The following is a 21,103-nucleotide window of genomic DNA, read 5'->3' as shown; positions in this document are numbered from 1 at the left end:
GAAGCGAGCAAATCCTCATTGACTCCCATGTTAAAAATACCAATTTCACAGCAGAAATAAACATGTTTACAACCTGGTACCAAACATGTTTTTGGTTTAAATGATCTAGTTTACACTCATGACAACTCTGAGGGGGGTGAATTTTTTCTCACTCTTCTGTTTAAGTGTATTAAAAGCCTAAAATTCTGTATAATTAATGAGCATCAGACCCACGTGACCACAGAGCTAGCTCCGGGGAAAGGCCTCAGTCTGAGCCTCGGCCTCGCCTGAAAACTGTCCAGTGTCATTTTTAGTCTCTCAACTTAGACCATTAGTTGTAGCGTTTGTGCGTTCTTTTTCATTATTATTATTATTTGTGCAATTGTTGGACAAAATGACTTGCTGTGGCAATGGTTATATAAAGGGGAAAATTGCCAAAGCCATAGGTGTATTATATAGAGTTAAGTTTCTACTAAATTTGTCGGGGTTGTTAACATTGTATCACTCACTGATTGAACCATATTTATTTTATTGTTTAGAAATTTGGGGAGCCACTTGCAAAACTTTTACACAACCGTTGTTCATTTTGCAAAAAAGAGCATTGAGAATCATTAATAACAGTAACTATAGAGATCACACTAATCAATTATTCATTAGATACAAAATACTGAAATTTCCTGACTTGGTAGAGTGGAAAATATTGCAAATAATGTACAGAGCGAATACGAGTAATCTACCAACTAATATTCAGAAAATGTTTCATAAGAGAGTAAGTGGGTACATGTTAAAAGGAACTGATGTCTTTAAGAAACCTAGATTCAGAACCAAAGTGAAGGAATGTAACATTTCTGTAAATGGTGTAAGATTGTGGAATGCCATTAACAAGGAATTTAAAGAATCAACTACACTTGCAATATTTAAAAAATGTATAAAATCTAATGTATTTAGTAATTATGAAAAGGAGAATTATAATGTCAAAGATTAGACGTGAAAATATTAGAAAGTGACTGAGGTTACACTGTGTTTGTTTGGCGGATAATTTTATTTCGTAAAAAGGGGCAGAAATCATAAGATTTTTTCTTCTATCTGCTCCTTTTCATTCAAATGTTTTTTTTCAATATGTTAATGTATCCTGTATTTGTTTGTGTTTATTTTATACATTGTGAATGAAATAAAAGATAAAAAAAAAACTAATAATAGAGCGTTCAAGGAGTCTCCATTTTTTTCAGTAAGTAAAATTACATTCATATATTTTAGGTCACTGCCGAGCTGAGCTTAGATGTTAACATGTACTGTTTAACCATGAAATTTAAATGTAATAGGGTAAAACCCAGTGCATTTAACATAATGCTGCACTTTAGAAAATGGGTTGAAATATAGCATGTTGGTGGAGCTGGGTTCCGACTATCGGCTTGTGGAGCTCTCGGGAGACCGATGTTTTCCACCCGGTTCTCCCCTCCCCGCAGCCCGGTGCATCTCTGTCTGATCGCGGCTTCTGTCTGCTGCGCGGGCTGCCGGCTTGTGGAGCTCTGGGATGGAAACCTTTCTACCCGGTTCTCCCCAGCGGCAGCTCTGCGCATCTCAGATCGCAGCGGCACTTGTCTGTTGTGCGGCTGCCGGCTTGTGGAGCTCTCGGGAGACCTCTGTGTTCCACCCGGTTTTACCCAGCCGTCAGCCCGGCGTACAGTAATCCCTCGTTTATCGCGGTAGATGCGTTCCAGACCTGGCCGCGATAGGTGAAAATCTGCGAAGTAGGGACTCCCAGCATGCCCCTCACGGGGATTCCCTCCACGTCGCACCTACGTCACAAACCGCGGCTATAAACGGAAGTCGCCTTTCCAGCTCACCACTCAGTCATCGTTTCTTCAGATTCATGATCAGAGTTTCCAACCTACCGATCAATCGAACGAACTATCAGCTCATAGTAAGTTATCTTACTTACCTCTGGAAAGCCCGGCATTTCCGTGTCACTTCGTTGACGCTCAAACGCTCGGGGGTTTCCTAGATCAGCCGGCGTTTCACCGACGCTATCACTTCCGCGTCTATGAAACCACGCTCCCTACAAGCTCAGCTCCCGAATCCAGCCGACCTGTCTGACATACAGTACTATATTGAATTATCGTATGATCACATTCTCTTTTTGTGGGTAAAACTCAAGAAAAAAATATTTTTTACTTGGTTTTTTTTAGTTTTATTACAAAAAGTGCATTTTATGATGAAATTGATGAAAAAAAAACAAGAATTTATTGATATTTCGCATAGAAAAATACCGCGAATCAGTGAAAAATACCGCGAATCTGCGAATTCCCCCTGAAAAATGCTCCAAAGAAAAAATCCGTAAAGCAGCGAATCCGCGATGAACGAACCGTGAAGTAGCGAGGGATTACTGTATCTCTGACTCAGAAGCTCTGGTGTTGTGCACAGTTAACTCCGGTTGTAGCTAGGTTGCTACCTCCGTTAGCTTAGCTCCCACCTGTGCGTTAGCTTCAGGTTAGCTTGTAGCTAGTTCGACGGGTGTCGTCAGTTGATCACAGACTTACAGCCCCACCCTCAGCTCCACCTCTCTTCCCTTTTGTGGAATTGTCTGGGCTTGACGGAACCTGTGACACGATCAAAATGGCGGTGGTGGCCACCTCCCATTTTTCTTCAAAAACGTGTTATTGGAGCCAATGGAAACCCATTGTCCAATTTTTATATGTCGATCGTTCCAACCCTGTTCCAAACGTAACAGCCCCACCTCTTTTCCCCTTTTTGAATTGTTTGGGCATGACTTGGTAAAAAAAAAAAAATCAGTGTTGAGAACCTCCCATGTTTAGCTTCAACTTGACCCCCGGCGGAGCAATGGGCGCGCACGCTATGTCCACATATTTATATGTCGATGAGAGCAACCAGGGACTCCGCCCCCTAGCCAATCAGCAGCCAGTCACGATGCCACCACAACTCAGCCTTGCCATGTACCTCAACAGAGCAGGAACTAAAAATAGGGGAGAAAGTAGAGGGAAAGTACCGAACCGTGCCCGTGGAAACTGGTCGGGCCGAGCTGCACCGGTCCGAGTTACTCCGAGCTGTGCTCCTGGAAAACTAAGGCGTCACAATCTGATCAGCTAATGAATCCAGAACACCTGCGAAGGGTTCCTGAGCCTTTAGATCAGGGGTGCCCAATCCTGGGCCCTCATTTATCAACCATACTTACGAACAGATCTGTGCGTAAATCGTGCATGGGAACTAATTAAGGCATTTTGTGGTATTCATTTATTTTGTACCTGTGCGTGGAAACGTTCCTAAATATAAGAAAACTTCAGACCATGCGTAGGAGTAGCATCTAGTGGTAGAACAAGGGAACCGCAACACCGAAGGTCTCAGTCATCCACACGTGTTCCTCATCCACAAATTTTTTCACCCAATAAATAAATATTTCAGTGGAAAAACAGCTGGGACACAAATGGGACACAAATGGTGCTAAAACACCAGACGGGAATCTGACATTATAGAATGGTTGTCATGTTTTTTGTAATCACAACGTTTTCTCTTCCCATTTTTATGATGTTTTTTTTATCTTTTAAATTAATTAATATGATTTTAAATTTTATTATATTTTTGTCCTTGTGGAACGCCTCATGATTTTGCTTGAGATGCACTAGTTAAAAGAAGGTTTCTGTATTATTATTAAGGATCTGTCAGAGCTCATCTCTGGAGTAAATGTGTTTCCGTGAGCGCACTGACAGGAGATCCTTCTAGAGCTGTGCTGTGATTTGGGAACCTCAGTGGAGCGATAAACAAACTGCACAAATCTGATTCCAGTTCATATTTTATCTTACAACTACGAGAACCTCCAGAACCTCCTCTGCTCCCGATCACACACGTGTTGTCAAGGTAACCAGACTGAATGACAGCTAAGAGGCTGTACTCAGACATTTCAAAATAAAATGAACACCACCCAGAACGACTCCTTAAACGTACAATGTAACTGACAACCGGTTACGCTACGATTTATCAGATTAAAGGTTTTATTTAGTCCTAACTGAGACGTCTCTGTCCTGACCGCATTTATAGGGAGACTGAAGGGTTCCCGGAAGAACAAAAAAAATGAAAGCAAGTCAACAGGGCTAAAAACGTTATTTTCTAATCCACTTTGCCTTACGTCCTGGATCGCACACGTTGTTCTGCAATTTAAATGAAAAGTAATGATGGGTGTTTCGACCACTCCAGTCACGTACTTTGAGATTTATTAGCTTGTAAAAGTTTGTAATTAGCATAACTACAAACTAGAAATCGGCACGTCGCATATGTGACGTCACCACAGTATCTCCTCTCCCCTAGCGTAGCTGCTACTTACCAAATGACCAGATTTATGGTGGTTCTTTCCTCTTGTGGGAAGTTTGCTGAACTTACAGCCCTTTTCCCTCAGTTTTCTCCGTGTCTGGTTTGATGATGTCACTTTCGTGAAGCGCAATTTTAGTCCTGGACTTATTTTCCACACAAAACCTAAAATAGTGTTTCCCCCTGTTTGAAAAATAAGCGCGTTCTTGGTATCAAAATGCGTCTTTAAAATTCACTGACATAATACGTGAAATCCATGGCACATAACAAGCGGAAGTGAAAAACTGCGTTTTTAGCCCTGTTGACTGGCATTTATTTTTTCATTCTTCCGGGGACCCATGATGCTGAAGTGACTTAAGCTTGGTTTATGCTTGACGCATTCATTTTCCGCGCGGTGATGCGGCTCGCGGATAGAACGCACTTCACAACTCGCAGTGTTTATGGTTCGTGCGGCTCGTCTCTGTGGTGAGCCAATATTCTCCCAAACTGAACGGGGCAGCATACGGCATGCACCCAACACTACACCATAGTAGAAGTAGAAATTACTGTTTACAACATGGCATTTCAGCATTTTTAACAGCATTCTCGTCTTTTCCGACAGTGCGAGCTATTTCTCTCCAAGAATTATTTACAACATGTTGATCACGGTCATCTCTGAGAGCTGAATCATACAAATGTCTGTATTTACGAACCTCTGCCATACTAGTTCTTGCCGGTCCGCCATGTTTATCCGGGTCCGTCCATCCGCATGGTTAGAAATTTTCCGAGGTGCGCGTTGCGGAAATTCTGGGCCATGCGGAGGCGCGGTGGAGGGGCGTGGTTGTTAAAATGACGCAACTTTTCCGCGTGGAGCCGTGCGGACCTCGCGGACGCGTCAAGCATAAACCAACCTTTAGGCTCCCTATAACCTCTGCAACTTATTTGGTTATTTTGCACTTTGGCAGCCAGTAGGGATGTGTATTGGTGAAATTCTGGCGATACGAAACGCGTCACGATATATTGCGATACATTCAGTCAGACGTTATTACCGACACGATACGTTAAAAAATGACTGATACAGATATTGATGCCAATATATTGTCCATCCCTAATATCAATATTTGACAGCTTTTGAATATCAATATAATATCGCTAGAAAAAAATCACGATATATTGCCATATCGATATTTTCTTACATCCCTAGCAGCCAGTGTCTCGACCTCGCAAGTTCTTTTTTCCATGTAGAAAGCAGGGATTCCCCGCATGTGCTGAGGATGCAGCGTGACCAATTATGGTTAATTGAGGGCGTTCCTGTATGTAAATGACTGAGAACTAACACGAGCAGCTAGTTACGCACAGGTGGAATTTATCATCAGACAAGTGCAGAGGAACATGCGTACGAGAGGCCACCGCATGTTTCATAAATCAGGATTTTGACCGTTTGTACGAACATTCTAAATTTAGTTCATAGGAATGACTTTAGGAATATTTCTACGACATTTGATGAATGAAGACCCAGGTCCTGGAGGGCTGGTATCCAGCACATTTTAGTTTTAACCCTGCTTCAACACACCTGATTTCAATCAGCAAGTGATTAACAGCCTTCTGCAGAGCCTGATGAGCTACTGCACAGGTGATTAAATCACTGAATCAGGACCAGGATTGGGCACTCCTGCTTTAGGTGGTCTCTCAGTCTAAGCTTAAATACTGACATGAATGGACTTTTGCATCAGATTCTAGTTTTTCCAGTTTCACAATCTGAAGTGTGCTACTGTGTAAATGATAGAAATTAGAATCTTCCTCATTGCAGATGGCTTCCTGAGTGACTTCAGATACATTACTGACATACAGCTTGTGTCTGCAGACACCATACTGATATGTTAGACATACTACACTATAATACACCTTTCCAAGAATATGCAGAGAAACAAAGGAACACACATGTTCATATAGCTCAAAAAGACTTGCATACAGGTCCTTCTAAAAAAATTAGCATATTGTGATGAAGTTCATTATTTTCTGTAAAGTACTGATAAACATTAGACTTTCATTTATATTAGATTCATTACACAAAACTGAAGTAGTTCAAGCCTTTTATTATTTCTAATATTGATGGTTTTGGCATACAGCTCATGAAAACCCCAAATTCCTATCTCAAAAAATTAGCATATCATGAAAAGGTTCTCTAAACGAGCTATTAACCTAATCATCTGAATCAACTAATTAACTCTGAACACCTGTAAAAGATTCCTGAGGCTTTTAAAAACTCCCGGTCTGGTTCATTACCAGGGTATATACAGCAATCCTTAAGTAAAATTTACTACTTTTTAATACTTTTTTTTACTACCTTCAGAATTTTTTAAAACCATCACAACACTAAATTGCAAGTGTTAATCAGCGACCTATTTACACATATTTTAACATATATAACATACAAAAAGCATAGACTTAGAGACTCACTGATGTTGACAACGTATTGCGCATATTTATTTTACTTAGAAAATATGCCAGGCACTTCTTTTCAGCGGTTCAGACAGTTGACCACGGGGCCTGAAATGATGCAGAACGACCGCTGAATATGACGTCATCATAATGTGACCGGATATGCTAAAGTAGGGCTGCTCAATTATGGCAAAAACAATAATCACGATTATTGTGACTGAAATTGAGATCTCGATTATTTAAGACGATTTTTCAATTTATGTAGATTTTTTTAATTTATTTTTATTCAGTCATAAAACTGCTCAGGGCACAATCAGGGCAAAAATAAACAAGAAACAAGATGATCACTAAAAGAACTCCTGATTCCCAGTATAAAAAGACCAATATACTTATAGCTCATAGTTTATGACCCAAGGGCTGTAGACCTTGGTTTAACTCATTTAAGTCTAACCCGTACAGACCCAAATACCAATATCTTGCAAATACTGACAGCAAGAATTATACAGTGGCATTTATAACAAATAAATGCAAATAAATTAATGTTCACAAAATGTTGCATAACATTTATTGAGTCATGTCAAGGTGCTGTAGGAGAGTGCACTAGCACCGTGTCCTCAGAGAGATTAGTTATTAGTTATCAGCGTGAGGAACTTATTTCTACCTTATTTATAAACTATTTATTTACAAGTCCATCAGTTAATGTAATAATTGTCCCAACCACAGCTGCACCCCCCACCCCCCAACCCGGTCTCACAGCAATCGGGGCAAACTGCATGTGTGTTTAGCGCGCCGCACGCGCACACTTAGCCGTTTTTAGTGGCTCAGGAGCCCGCAGGTACGGTGTGCGTCACTCACTCTGGTTACTCCAACAGGGAGCCGGCTCCGAGAGCCGTTTCTTTAGCGACTGACACATTACTACATAATTCCCTTTCCTAATGTCCTGAAGAACGGTCCGGAGCGCAGGCGGAGTGTTTAGCTAACCTGCAGCAGGAAATGTCGACGATAGTTATCCAGAAAGTAGCTAAGGGTTACCAGAGATGTTTCTGAGGTGTTCGCTAGGTACTTGTAAGATTTAAAAAGTCAAGAAGGGGGTCTGAAAAGCTGTTGGAAATAGCGTCAAAGTCGCTAAGTTGGCAACGGAGCGCTTCATTTGTAACTCAGGGCAGCTCAAGTGGGAGGAGCAAATAATCGGCTTGTTTTATTTTTATAATCGTTCAAAACATTTCATTCGGAATATATTTCTCTGTCGATGTTCAGAATACGACACCTGCTAGTCTGAAAAAAAATAATACCTAACTTGGAAAAAATAATACCTCTGAGACCAAATTTAACACTTTTAATGGCCTTAAATTTGACTATTTTTATTTATCACTTTTTAATACTTTTTAAAACCCCGCGGACACCCTGATTACTCAAAACCGCAACCATGCGTAAGACTGCCGACCTGACTGCTGTCCAATAGGCCATCATTGACACCCTCAAGCAAGAGGGTAAGATACAGAAAGAAATTTCTGATCGAACAGGCTGTTCCCAGAGTGCTGTATCAAGGCACCTCAGTGCGAAGTCTTTGGGAAGGTAAAAGTGTGGCAGAAAACGCTGCACAACGAGAAGAGGTGACCGGACCCTGAGGAAGATTGTGGAGAAGGACCGATTCCAGACCTTGGGGGGACCTGCAGAAGCAGTGGACTGAGTCTGGAGTAGAAACATCCAGAGCCACCGTGTACAGGCGTGTGCAGGAAATGGGCTACAGGTGCCGCATTCTCCAGGTCAAGTCACTTTTGAACCAGAAACAGCGGCAGAAGCACCTGACCTGGGCTACAGAGAAGCAGCACTGGACTATTGCTCAGTGGTCCAAGGTACTTTTTTCGGATGAAAGCAAATTTTGCATGTCATTCGGAAATCACGGTGCCAAAGTCTGGAGGAAGACTGGGCAGAGGGAAATTCCAAAATGCCTGAAGTCCAGTGTCAAGTACCCACAGTCAGTGATGGTCTGGGGTGCCATGTCAGCTGCTGGTGTTGGTCCATTGTGTTTTATCAGGTCAATGCAGCTAGCTATCAGGAGATTTTGGAGTAGTTCATGCTTCCATCTGATGAAAAGCTTTAGATGAAGATCTCCGTCCTGCAACGCTCCTCCCTGAGAGCGGGGTGGGGGGGTGGGGTGGCTTCACACGCTCCGCTGCAGTTTTTCACCAGTATTAGCTGATGGAGGGCTCTAGTTTCGCTGCGCCGTTCGTGTCAGCGGATCGTGCACTCTGTCCGACAGCGCTCCTCCATGAGAGCAGGGCGGGGGAGTCGTGCGCTCTGTCCCGCAGCGCTCCTATGTGAGAGCGGGGGTGGGGGAGTTGCACACGTTCCGCTGCAGTTTCTCACCAGTATCAGCTGATGGAGGGCTCTAGTTTTGCTGCGCTGTTTGTATCAGCGGACACGGTAGGGTCAGGGAGGGGGGCAGGGCATGACGCTTAGCCTGGCGGCCGGCCAGGCTTATAAGGCGCTGGGGGAAACCCTGTGATTCAAACCAACCGTGATGCATACATTTTCAGGCGCATCCCAGAATAAGATAGGTTCTATTTTTGTCATTTCTGGGACACGTCAATTTCAGCAGTTAGCATAGAGCTAGACAGGAAATCACACACGGTTTCAGTGTAAAGCCATCTTAATTTTCTAAATAAAAGTCTATTGCAGCAATGCAAATTCATATCTATGTAGAGACGTCAATACGGCTTATTTACTACCAGCATCATCCAAAAGTGCAGCGGTGTGTTTTCGTGGCTTTAATCCTGGAACAACATCAAACAACGGTATCAAACATGATTTCCTTCTTTTTGGTTTAATGCCGGATGTCAGAAACAAACCGTAACCTTTGAGGTGTCGAGGGATTTTGTAATCTTGCAAGTCCAGCGAGGATCACAGCTGAGGAGGCGCTCTGCAGCTGAGATTCTCCCAGTGTGTACTGGCGCGCAGCGGAGCTCGCAATTAAACCATTCTGCAGGGTAGGGGTTGGTAAAGCCGATTTAAAGTCAGGCACATCCCCGGGCAGCCTGGTGGTGCTGCAGAATTTAAACTTTCCTGAATAGTATATGCTCAAAAAATTATTTTCAACAAAAATGTATTTTCATATACCATTTTGAATAATTAACACTTGACTTGTTCGATTACCTTTAGTTGAATGTCTGATCGTAGCATTGAGCACAAAGTTGGAAGAGTTGGTTAAAAAGCAGATTCAGCTTCAGACGTGTGAATGAACGGATGTTATCAGTGACGTTTGGCATGTAAATGAGGTGGAAAACGTCTGGATATCTGCCGTCAGTGTACCATAACTTCCACATATCAGCAGCAGAAAAAACAATAACAGTAGAGTTCAGGTTCTGACTGTACTTCTCTGTAATAATGTGTAAATGTATTTTTTTCCATAACACACAGGGGTATTGGCACAATCTAGTGGTTATGTCAGCTTTCACTATGTCACAAGCATCAGTGCAATTCCCTGAAGAGCTGCTGTAAAAGTCAACAGAGTGTGTAGGTCACTTCGTAGGAACTTCTCCCTTTTCCACACCTGACTAAATAAAGAAAGAGGAAGTGAATGTGATGCAAAGGTTTTACATCTCACCTTAACAAGCTGTGTGACAATGCGCTGTAAAACACCACTGCCCCCTTCTGCTTTGAGATGATGCCTCATTAGGAATCCCATGGCTCTGATCCCACTCGTGGCAATGGGAATCTAGGATAGAAAATGGGAATAGTAGAGGAAACGGAACAAGAGATGTACCCTCATCTGTTGAATCTTGAATAATCTTAAATTGGTCTGCTAGTTCCTCTGATGTTGGCCCAGCTGGTGTTTAGTGGACTTGTGGTCTGACACTGGGTCACACCGTTTCCTAACCTGGAGAACCGACCGCCCGGATGGTTGCTGTGACTAATCAGTTATCATGTAAACAGCTGAACTCCAGAAAGTCAACTCATAAACCTTTCTGTAAAACCACGGCTCGGTTCCCAAAATGCAGAGTTCACCACACAGAATTGTCTAAAAGAGTTCATTTTTCTTCTTCTGGCTCTTGGTGAGTACAGACGCTTTATTTTTCTCCTCTACCGCCCTCCTTATCCCAAGGCTCTTTGGCTTTGAGGTGTTTTGTTGCATAGCAAAGCTTCCCTCTCTGGTAAAGCCTGGTTCATGCTTCTCCATCAGCTCCGCAAGGGACAGACACGCACGGATTGACGGAAGCGTTTTGCTCTCATACTTCTCCGTCTCCTGGAGAGTGTTGCAAAGCAATTGCCTGGCAGGACAACAGAGGGCGTAGCGCTGTTCTGTGGTATCCTGTCATGTATCGGTCCAAGATAGTGTGTTTATATTATGTTTTTTGTGTATACAAGAGACTTTTTAACACGGACATATTTGTCTCTCATCCTCCTCCACCTCTTCATGTGCTCGCCACCTCTAAACCCACGTTTCCTGTCATTTCCGTCCACAAATAAAACGCTTGCTGCGCATCTTTTCACTCCTCCAGTCACGAGAGAATTAAACGTTCATATTTTTAGAGTTTTTTCGCGAGGTATTCTTCAAGCTTCTCCGTGTCTGCTGCTAGTTATCCTCGGCTCTCTTTGCAATGGCGGCGCTGTAAACAACAGCGGCGTCCTGACCAATCACAAGCTTGCGTAATCCGTCTCGTTCGACGGATGTTTAAAAAAAGAGAGCTCGACTCCGTACGTACTTGCGTGCCTGCCGGAGCCCTACGCAAGGACGTTGCGTGTCTCCGCACTGACGCAGACGGAGAAGCATAAATCAGGCTTAAGGGTAACTCTGAAGTGCCTTTTTTCCTCCACCCCGACTCTATTCTCATGTAAACCCCCTTGATCTATTACGGTAGCGCGACTCGGGTTGCGAATGATCACAGTCACCAATTCTTGTCACAGGTGTATGTATGTCTGATCTCAGAATTGTGTGTACTGGAACTCTAATTTCCCTCTGGGATTAATAAAGTATTATTGAATTGAATTACCACTGGAGCTCACCCTGTCAGCAGTAGCATTGGCCAAAATAGTCTCCGTCACCGTGTCACAGTAATCCTTTCCACACAGCTTCTCAGGAGCAGACTTGACAGCTATCGCCACGGCTAAGCTACGACCATGACGCACCATCCAGTCCACGCCAGACACGTCAGCTGTGAGGAGGCAGGAAGATGTTAGCTCAGGCTGATGCACACACCCAGACCTCCCAACATCAAGAGAAGAGTTTGTATCATTTGTTGTGCATGAGAAACTCTGTTTGTGCTCAAAATCAGAACAATACATCTGTTCTTAAGAAGAGTTATGTTTGGATGACTTAGAGAACAAATACAAACCCAAGACATGTTGATGTAGCACATTCTTCAGCTCCTCGTCTGACAGGAAGGCACACAGCTCCCCAATACAACCTGCTGAGGCCATACGAGTTGCATCCTGTATGCACGCACGCACACACACACACACACACACACACACACACACATGTTCTGTGACTTTATCTCAGTGCCATGAAGACTCTAAACCACACTGAGAAACCACATCCTGTCTGACTTCTGTTTCTCTGCTGAGATCAGACACCTCTCAGTTTGCAACAGGCTCCAACACGCACTCTTTAGTTGACAATCCATTACCGTCGTCATTAGCTGCATCATCAGGGACAAAGCTGTGTTTGTGCTGTCATTAACTTGATCTTTTCAGCTCTGCTTGATGCTGTAAGGTAGCTGCTTCTGTAATCATACCTCGTCGTGTCCCAGCATGCCCAGTAACGTGGTGGTTATGTTCTTGCGAATGGCTGGGTCCACTTTTGATCCAGCTCCCTGGATGACAAACCTCAGAGCTTGAAGCATGGTCTCCCTGTGAGAAGAAAACAGGAACGATCTCACTTTCCGAGTTATGAAATGATCCACTGACACTCATCACTGAGAAAATAACAGCTGTGTCATCAGTGCCCTCTGGTGGACAGATGATGTATTTCAGTGCTATCCTCTGTTCGTCATGCATACAGTAATTTATGTCCTCCAGGACTCCTGAACCAACACAGCTTGGCTAAATAATTTGGTGATTCTGGAGAACCTGCTGGTGAGCTGATTCACTCATCGGGTGTGTTGGAACAGGGAAACGGCTAAAACACACAGGACAGCAGCCCTCCAGCATTGACTAGCCCTGCTCCAGACAGAGTCAGACATTCTGAGACGTGCTTCGCTGCACACCTGACTCCAGAGTCCTCTGCGTTCCGAATAGCAGCGAGCTGCTCTGTGAAGAGCGGGTCGACTTTAGAGTGGATGGAGACCAGCTGTCCCAGAGCCTCCGCAGCCCTCAGCCTCACCGCACGGCTGGAGTCCTGCAGGGCCTTCAGGAAGGTGGTCTGCAGCTGAGGCAGGAAAGGCTTCAAGGCAATGCCCACCTGAAATGAAACACAGCCCAGGGGTCAGGTGTCTGGTGTGTGGTTTGATCCGCAGCCATGCAGATAAGGACCTTTGCCAGCAGCAGGGTCAGAGTCTCCAGCAGAGCGGTCTTCACTGTCCAGGCAAAACGATCTCCAAGAATACGAATCAGAGGCCCAGTGATGTTGATGACCGAAGGCCGCAGAGCCTCGGATGACGTCAGTCTGATGACCCCTCCCAACGCTTTAGCTGCCTCCTCCTTCTGCTCCGGGCTGCCGGTGAGGACACCTTCTCTCAGAACTGACAGGATGCACGTGACACCCTGAGCAAACAGAGAAGAAGGCAACCTCCTCTTATAGTCTTATAACACATCATAAAATAAGGTCCTTGGGAAGTATTATTTACACCTTTAGTGAAACAGGAAGTTGCGCTGACATCAGAAATATTTGTTTAGTGAGGAGAATCCAACATGATTAAACAACAAGCACATCCCTGCTGCTTTGTTTATCACACTCTTGGATCGTTTTCTAGGAACACGATCATGGAAGAAGAAAGCCAACATCTGGAGAACACTCAGGGGGAACCACAGATGGGGTTCACCACGGAGGCGGAGACGATTGTGTCATCTGCGTATAAATGCTATTTAATAGCATATAATGGGCGCTAAAGGCGAAACATTGACTCTTACTTTTTTGAACATTCAGATCTGTCAAGCACGTTTTCTTGTTCCTGAAGAATCTCAGGAGAACCGACACTAAAGGATTTTGGAGGTCCGAATGACCCAACAGGAAGGCGAGGGGATTTCTCGCCTGGTGAAATTTACAATTATAAAGATTTAATCAACTGTTCTTGTTACATCTGTGCAGGTCAAAGGTCGTAGAGCTGCCACGTCTCTGACCCAGAACGGTTGTGAATGTGATAAGTTAACATCACTCAGTGGAGAAGCTGGAAGGATCTGATGTAAGACGTTCTAATGAAGCTGCAGCGTACTCCTCTCTCTTACCTTCTTGGGCAGGCAGAAACCAGGCAGGTGCTGACCCTTCACATCTGCAGCCACTGACCTGATGTCCCTATGCAGGTCATCAATCAGGGCCAGCTGGCTGCTAGCATCCAGTTTCTACAGAAGACAGAAAAAGCCCTGCGGTGAATTCACCTTCCCCTCTGGATCAGAACGCTTTATCTGCAACATTAACCCGTAGACCGGCTGATCTGGACCTTGGTGATGGAGTTGATGGTGTCCCAGCTCTGTGACAGAACCTCGGGGTTGGAGTCGTTCAGAAGGCGGATGAGACCTGACAAAAGGGTGCGAGTGTGAGCGCTGTAATCCAGGCGAGTGCGAGCAAAGTACGCGTTGAGGATGGTGATGGCTGCCTGTCTGAGGCCTGGGTCAGCTCCTCGAGTGGCCTCCAGCAGGTCTTCTATGATGATCCTCTGGCCTACTTCATCCTCTACCGAGAGGATCACTGTCTGACAGCTGCACAGCTCCTGAACCAAACCCAGACAGGTCAGACACAAACAAAGGTACAGCGGCATTCCTCAGAATAATCTGAATCATGAATCCACGTGAAACTGTTCCAGCACGGCAGAAAGAGACTCCAGATGGTGAGTGATGGGTCTACCTGTGCTGCTTCTTCTGTTCCCAGCTTTCCTTTAAGAGAGGAGAGCAGAGCGGGCAGGATGACCCCGAGGTGGCGGGTCAGAGCGTCTCCAGCTACAGCGGAGAGGAAGGCCAACACCCGGGTGTTCACAGGAGGAGCCGTCAGCTGGAAGCACCAAAGATAATCCACTTTAATCCCACAGCAGGACAGAACCGAGACGTAAACCTGACCCGGGTTTTACCTTGGGAACCAAATACGGCAGAACAGAGCGACTCTTCACAGCCATGACTTGCCTCATCCCATCCAAAGCAAACTCTGCCGTTTCCTCATCGTCCTAGAAAAACGCGTTCACCACGACAGAAATGTTATAATTCATCACGCAGGAAGGTGTGTGTGTGTGTGTGTATTCCTGTGAGGAAGTCTAGCTGTTCATAGCGTCTGGTGCTGGTGTGCTCTCTCTCTCTCTCACCAGCTGTTTGAGTAGGGTAGGGAGGATGTCGTCCAGCGCCTGGTGGCCGATGGTTGCATGGAGCTGCTCGAAGGTTTTGGCTGCAGCCTCTCTGACCTCCTCCAGAGGGTCACACAGAGCCTTCCTCACCGTTGGGACCAGTGACTCGGAGAAGACGAGCACCTGCAGACCAAAACACAAACGCCATCAGGTTACCATCGTTGTAACTTCAACACAACCACGGATATCCAGTCTGATTTATTGTCTCTCTCCTGTTGGGATGTAACCCAGCCATAAGCTGCCATGTCCTATTGCATCCGTGTGGCTCACCGCGTCTTTGCTGGTAGACTTCATGATCTCACTGAGACCGATGCAGACGCCCTGCCTCTCATCACTCTTGTCAGAGCGCAGCCCCTCCTCCAGGATGGGAATAATCTCAGGGAGAATCTTCTCTCCCAGCTTCCTCACAAGATCTCCCAGCGTCCGAGCAGCGATCTGTAACCACAAACCCAGCCCTAGCCCTCACTCACCAACACACACGGACTCTCAACAGGAAGGAATCATGAAAACGGAGAGCACTGGTACCGTTCTCTTGTCAGGACAGGTAGAAGCCAAAAAGCCCAGCAAGAGGGAGAAGAGGGTGGGGAGGATCTCTCTGAGAGTTCTGGGAGTGTTGGACACGACAATCTTCCACACATGAAGGGAAGCCTGCCGCACCACCAGCTGGGTGTCGGAGCGGCCCATGTAGAGACCCGAGAGCACGCGGTTACGGCGCTCAGCCCCCAGAGCGCCAATGATAGCCTGAGCAAGACAAGACCAAACACATGCGGGGTGAAAATGTTTCAATCAGACAACTCGAAGCTGATTTAGCTTCAGAAACACCTTCATACTTTGTTGGATGCAGCCGTGCCAAAGTTGTCATCCTCCGAGGCCGTCTCTGTGGTCATCTTTCCAGTTACTCCAGAGATGTGGAAGAGCAGGTCTCCGAGCAGCTGGACAGAGCTGAACCTGTAAACCACATCTGCCGTCAGCTTCCAGAACAGGGAGGCTTGTGTCACCACTAACAGCTCAGACCGTCTCAACCTGACCTGATTCTCCACAGATCATCAAACAGGCCTTGCTCCAGCTCCGGAAGCAGCAGTGCGATGGCGGTCTCAGCATACATGCTGATGATCCTCTGGCCAGCTCGCAGCGCCGTGTCCCTCACGTATTCGTTCTCGTCAGCTAGAGCCTGGAGCAACAGAGAAAGGTGACTGACCTGCGGCAGTGCATGACCTCCACACCGATGGCTGTGGCCTGGCTCAGAGGTTTTATATAACCTATCAGCGTGGTGAGACTAAAAGTGACGACTCGGCTCTAAGTCAGAGCAGTCCACACCTTGAGAATGCAGGGAATGATGGGCCCAACGTAGGGCGTGAATTTATCTCCAAAGGTGAGAGGCAGGTAGATGAACATCATGATGTAGCCGTCTCTGACGTGAGAAGCGATGTCCACCTTGCTGGCGGTCTGGACGACGTCTGGCATCAGCTTGTCCAGCTTTTCCACGCCCAGTCCAGCCATCACCTCGGCCAGACCTGAGGGGACCAATCACACGCCAGCTCAGCTGCCAAACACAACACATGTCAAGAGTGGATGGAGTGTGTGAGAACAGACCTTGTGCAGCTCCGGAGCGGTCCACAGAGCTCTGCTCGGATGCCAACGTCTCCATGAGCCACGGCAGCAGGTCGTCAAAGCAGGACTCGCCCATCCCTTTCACCATGGCGCCCAGAGCTTTGGCTGAGACTGTACGCACCTGGACAGGTGAAAAAGGTGTACGGTGAAGCTTTGCACCCTACACGAGAATCTAAACCAGCCGCTGTCCATCTTCAATAAACACCTCGGGCACTGGATCCAGCAGGGAGGCCTTTAGTCCAGGAATGACACTCGGCAGGTACGGAGACAAATCCTGGAAGCCATTCAACAAAAACACGTCACTCATTGTTAGAAAACAAATATTCTGAATTGAAGACATGACTAAAACGGCGTACCTTCTGGTCGGTGAGGGAGTACATGTTGCCAATGATCTGTGCAGCCATCTTACGAGTGTCAGTGGAGCGATCCTGGAAGGCTCTCTGGACGATGGGCATGATGAGAGCCAGGGAGGGCGCATCGATGAAGTGCACAAACTTCGTGTCCAGCAAAGTCTGCAGACACGTCTGGGTCCTTCTGGATGGATCCGTCAGGGCGTCCAGCAGGATGGGGGTGATGGCTGGACAAGAGGAAAACCAAACAAGAAGCAGAGGTGGTTTTTCCACACTCATCCAGTATTATCGGTACCGGGCGTCTGCATGACCATCTCAGCTGAACTACGGTTTCTTCGGTCTGATGTCAGAGTAGGGCTGGGCGATATGGCAAAAATAGAATATCACGATTTTTTATCCATGAATAGCATAACTTCAATTGCGTATTAAAGAAGAGAAACATTGAATAAATAAACATTTATTCATATTAGGGATAATCAGCACAGTGCTAACACACTTATATTTTAAACTCACACCAGAGATGATAAAAGCCCTGAGAGAAACAATTACAAAAATCAGTTTTTCTCGTTTTTCAAGTAACTTAACATAAATTAAAATCGTAAACATATTTAAAGCGCAAACATGTCAATTGCAAATGTATTGTGCAAACATTAACTTGTTCAAAATACTATGTAGCTCCCAGTTGCTCATGTAGTGGATAGTTAAGCTCAAATACGGCTCTGATGTGCGGCTGGACCAGAGATCGCTTGTGGTAGCAAAAAACTGCGCATTCTGAATATTTTCTGCAACAAGTCTCTAAATAAAGTAAAATTTTCCAGTGCAGATTGGAGACAACCCATAGAAGCACTGATTTGATCTCATTTCAGAGAAAAATAGAACAGGTCAGATGCACCTAATAAATAAAATTACTAACAAACTCAGGAATCTTTCTGTGCTTCACTGTTCTGGTGCTGAAAATATCACTAATGCGGATCAAAGGAGATACACAGATGAATGCACCTCTTATTTATTATTTGGAGACTACATTTACTGCAGCTGGCAGAGGCAGAGATCGTTTCTATTGATACATGGAGTTTACAGAATCATTTTAAATGTTAATAGGGGAAGACTGCAGGAGGGAGCGGTAAAATACAGGGGTCCCCAGCAAAAACAAGAAACTACGAGTCTGATGAAACCCGCTGGTTTTCTATCAGGCAGTCACGGGGCAGCTCCAACGACCCAGTGACCGAGCTCAGTCGGTACCGACACCGGCTCGGCAGAGGGTGAACGAGCCGAGGCGGCGTCGTGCTCTGCTTAAGAAGCGGTGTTATTTTCCTGCTTCAGAAGAAGCGTCCAACGTGTTTTTACGCTTTCTCCGAGACATGTCACGTCGCTAAGTTGTTAGCGCCGCGCGCTAAGGAAACCCTGCGTTCCTCTTCGGAACAAAAACCTCGTTGTCGCTCTCAGCCGCGGCCGAAGCCATGTTTGTTCACACACAGGTGAAAACAAGCAGGGCACTAATATATTACTATGACTCACTCTGATTGGTTAAGGGTCAAACAAAGGCGTGTCATTCGCCTGAGGTAAGTTCCATTTTCATTCAGAGGCAGAAATTCAACAGCAGAGCTGTGAATCGTGATAAAAAGGTCTCTCAAAAATGACAGACCGTCAGATGTGTAGATCGTAAAACGGTCTAAAATCGTCATATCGCCCAGCCCTATGTCAGAGTGAATACTCGCAGCAGAACATCACAAAGACATTTTGTGTAAAACTAGAGCACACCCATACTCAACTTCTTGCTGTACATAAAATAAACGTGGGCGAGTATTTCACCGCCTACAGGACACGGTTTCATCAGTGGCAGCTCCGCGTCGATCACACCAGTCGCTTACCCAAGATTTCAGGATTACGGATGACGGAGCCAATCTGTCGCAGGGCTTGTTGGCCGGCTTTCTGCACCTTCACGTGGGAGTCTGTCAGCACCTCCGTCAGCTTGGGCACAATGCTGGGCAGGCAGGAGGACAGCTGCTTGGGTGCACAGAAAGCCATGGCGCCCAGCAACTCCACAGATCCTGAGGGCAAGGCCGGGGTGAGTCAGAAGTGTGTGATCTCTACAGCTGTTGCTACAGCCCCCAACAGGATCTCGTGCGTTTCTCACCAGCTTTGGTCCTCCACGATTCCTCCTCTAGGGCCACCAGGAGGGAGGGGAGCACCAGCTTCACCCCGTGGGCGCTCAGGTTCCTCATCACAGCCTTCGCACAGTCATCTGCAGCCTGGAGTCGAGCAGAAGAATTTAAAACTGGCATCAAACCCAACTCAGATCGGTTTCCACAGAAAGACTACTCAAACATCACAGATGAAAAGTTGGATTCAGACGAACATCAAGTCTGTTTAAACTACAGGCTAGTTTATTTAGTGTCTTTTCCCTTTTTTACATTGAAAAAGTTCAAATGTTTGCATCAGACACAAAATAAATCCCCTTGATTCAGTTTTGCGTGACTAAGCATCCTGCTGGAAGGAGCCCCGATGCAGTCCCTCACCTCTCTGACGTACTGGTTTCCATCTCCAAAGCAGAGCAGCAGGTGTGGGAGCACATGGACCACGTACGGCTCAAACAGCTTCCCCAGCATGTTACACAGCATCTCAAAGGCAAACAGGGATCCTGCAACAACCACCAGCACTGCAGCAGCACGACTTAAAACCAGATTTAAATGTGCGTGTCTGCGCGTCAGGTTCCTGCAGCCATCTCGACCGACCCTAAACTCGTGCAGCTGTTTTCTGGTTCACACTCACCCTCCCTGCGTCTGAAGTTTTTCTTGTCCTGGATGGCCTCGGTTAGCGTGGTCATGATGTCCTGCTGCTTAAGCGCCAGGATCCCGAGCCCTTTCACCAGGCCGGCCAGCCCGTAGGCTGCTCCCTTCCTCTCTGCATACTTGTCACTCTCCAGCAGCAGCTGCAGCAGGTTCCGCACGATTCCGGCCGCGTCGTCCCTGATGGCGGGCACCAGAGGAGGCAAGCAGCTGGCCACTGACTCCTGGACCTGTAGTGGGAGAGAAACCATCATAAACCCAGGAGAGTAGGGCCCTGTTAGCATCCAGGATCAGTGTGTATGTGTGAGGCGTTTACCTGCTGTGACGGTGTTGACAGTGCCGTTATCAACTTGGCCACGATGGGTTTGACCTTAGGGTCACTTTTGTCCAGATGTTTGGCCAAAGAACCCATGAGAATAACCACACTCTGACGAACGGAGTCATAGCTGGCATCCTGCGGGGCGTTCTTCAGAAACTCCTCAAACACTGGCAGCAGGGAGCTCACGTTCTCCTGAAGCACACGGGAGCTGCGTCAGCTGCAGGTAAACATTAGAGCTGGCTGATGAAACAACAGCTACCTTTCCATGTGTGTTAAGGGTCGAGAGTGCAGCATCCAGCATGCAGCGCCGCACCTCGGCGTGGCGATCGTTCAGAGCATCAGGGACAAAGAAAAGGAAGAGAGGGGTGACCTGAGGTTCATCCAGGTACTGGGACAGCTTGTTGAGAGCCAGAGCAATGCCACACCTGATGAAAAAACAACAGTATCGGGACAGAAGAACCATCACTGTGCTGCCGGCATGCACAGCAGGCTGAAAACAGTCCGAACTGAAGACTTCTGAATGGCAGCGTGTTTACCTGGCCTCCCACTGGTCAGGGGGAGCTTCAGAGATGACTCTGCCAAGAGCGTCCAGCACAGGAGGAGGTCTCTTTAACAGGGACAGAAATGATTTTAACCTAATTTATACCATCATGTAGTAAGACAGAGTTTAGAAGGCCTTACGTATAGTTTCTGATGGTAGAGGTCGGTGAGCTGGCTGAGCACAGAGGCAGACTGGTCTCTGTACTGGGACACGGCGCTGGACAGAGCTTCAGCTGCTGCAGAACGGATGGCCTCCTCATGGTGAGTGACGTCTCCGATCAACAT

At 46.3% G+C, this 21,103-nt stretch overlaps 1 protein-coding gene across 1 annotated transcript in view; it reads right to left on the bottom strand.

The window, feature by feature from the left end:
* Positions 1-21,103, bottom strand: part of gcn1 (GCN1 activator of EIF2AK4) — a 42,241-nt gene that overhangs the window by 3,989 nt on the left and 17,149 nt on the right. The window contains exons 29-55 of the mRNA XM_015971863.3: positions 20,960-21,103; positions 20,815-20,885; positions 20,538-20,703; positions 20,276-20,470; positions 19,943-20,189; positions 19,690-19,811; positions 19,308-19,422; positions 19,042-19,221; positions 17,177-17,397; positions 17,026-17,094; positions 16,803-16,941; positions 16,527-16,723; positions 16,238-16,380; positions 16,040-16,157; positions 15,735-15,950; positions 15,480-15,644; positions 15,171-15,332; positions 14,943-15,035; positions 14,723-14,866; positions 14,319-14,588; positions 14,107-14,220; positions 13,195-13,425; positions 12,930-13,123; positions 12,459-12,573; positions 12,057-12,153; positions 11,728-11,876; positions 10,328-10,438 (exon numbers count right to left, since the gene is read on the bottom strand). The exon at positions 20,960-21,103 is cut by the window's right edge and continues 46 nt beyond it. Coding sequence (XP_015827349.3) covers positions 10,328-10,438; positions 11,728-11,876; positions 12,057-12,153; positions 12,459-12,573; positions 12,930-13,123; positions 13,195-13,425; positions 14,107-14,220; positions 14,319-14,588; positions 14,723-14,866; positions 14,943-15,035; positions 15,171-15,332; positions 15,480-15,644; positions 15,735-15,950; positions 16,040-16,157; positions 16,238-16,380; positions 16,527-16,723; positions 16,803-16,941; positions 17,026-17,094; positions 17,177-17,397; positions 19,042-19,221; positions 19,308-19,422; positions 19,690-19,811; positions 19,943-20,189; positions 20,276-20,470; positions 20,538-20,703; positions 20,815-20,885; positions 20,960-21,103 — 4,188 coding nt within the window. The remainder of the gene's footprint in view (positions 1-10,327; positions 10,439-11,727; positions 11,877-12,056; positions 12,154-12,458; positions 12,574-12,929; positions 13,124-13,194; positions 13,426-14,106; positions 14,221-14,318; positions 14,589-14,722; positions 14,867-14,942; positions 15,036-15,170; positions 15,333-15,479; positions 15,645-15,734; positions 15,951-16,039; positions 16,158-16,237; positions 16,381-16,526; positions 16,724-16,802; positions 16,942-17,025; positions 17,095-17,176; positions 17,398-19,041; positions 19,222-19,307; positions 19,423-19,689; positions 19,812-19,942; positions 20,190-20,275; positions 20,471-20,537; positions 20,704-20,814; positions 20,886-20,959) is intronic.

This window comes from Nothobranchius furzeri, chromosome 17 (genome assembly GCF_043380555.1).
Source record: "Nothobranchius furzeri strain GRZ-AD chromosome 17, NfurGRZ-RIMD1, whole genome shotgun sequence".
Lineage (NCBI taxonomy): Eukaryota > Metazoa > Chordata > Actinopteri > Cyprinodontiformes > Nothobranchiidae > Nothobranchius > Nothobranchius furzeri.
The sequence above is the reverse complement of the archived record's forward strand: the minus strand, read 5'-3'. Positions and strand labels throughout refer to the sequence as shown.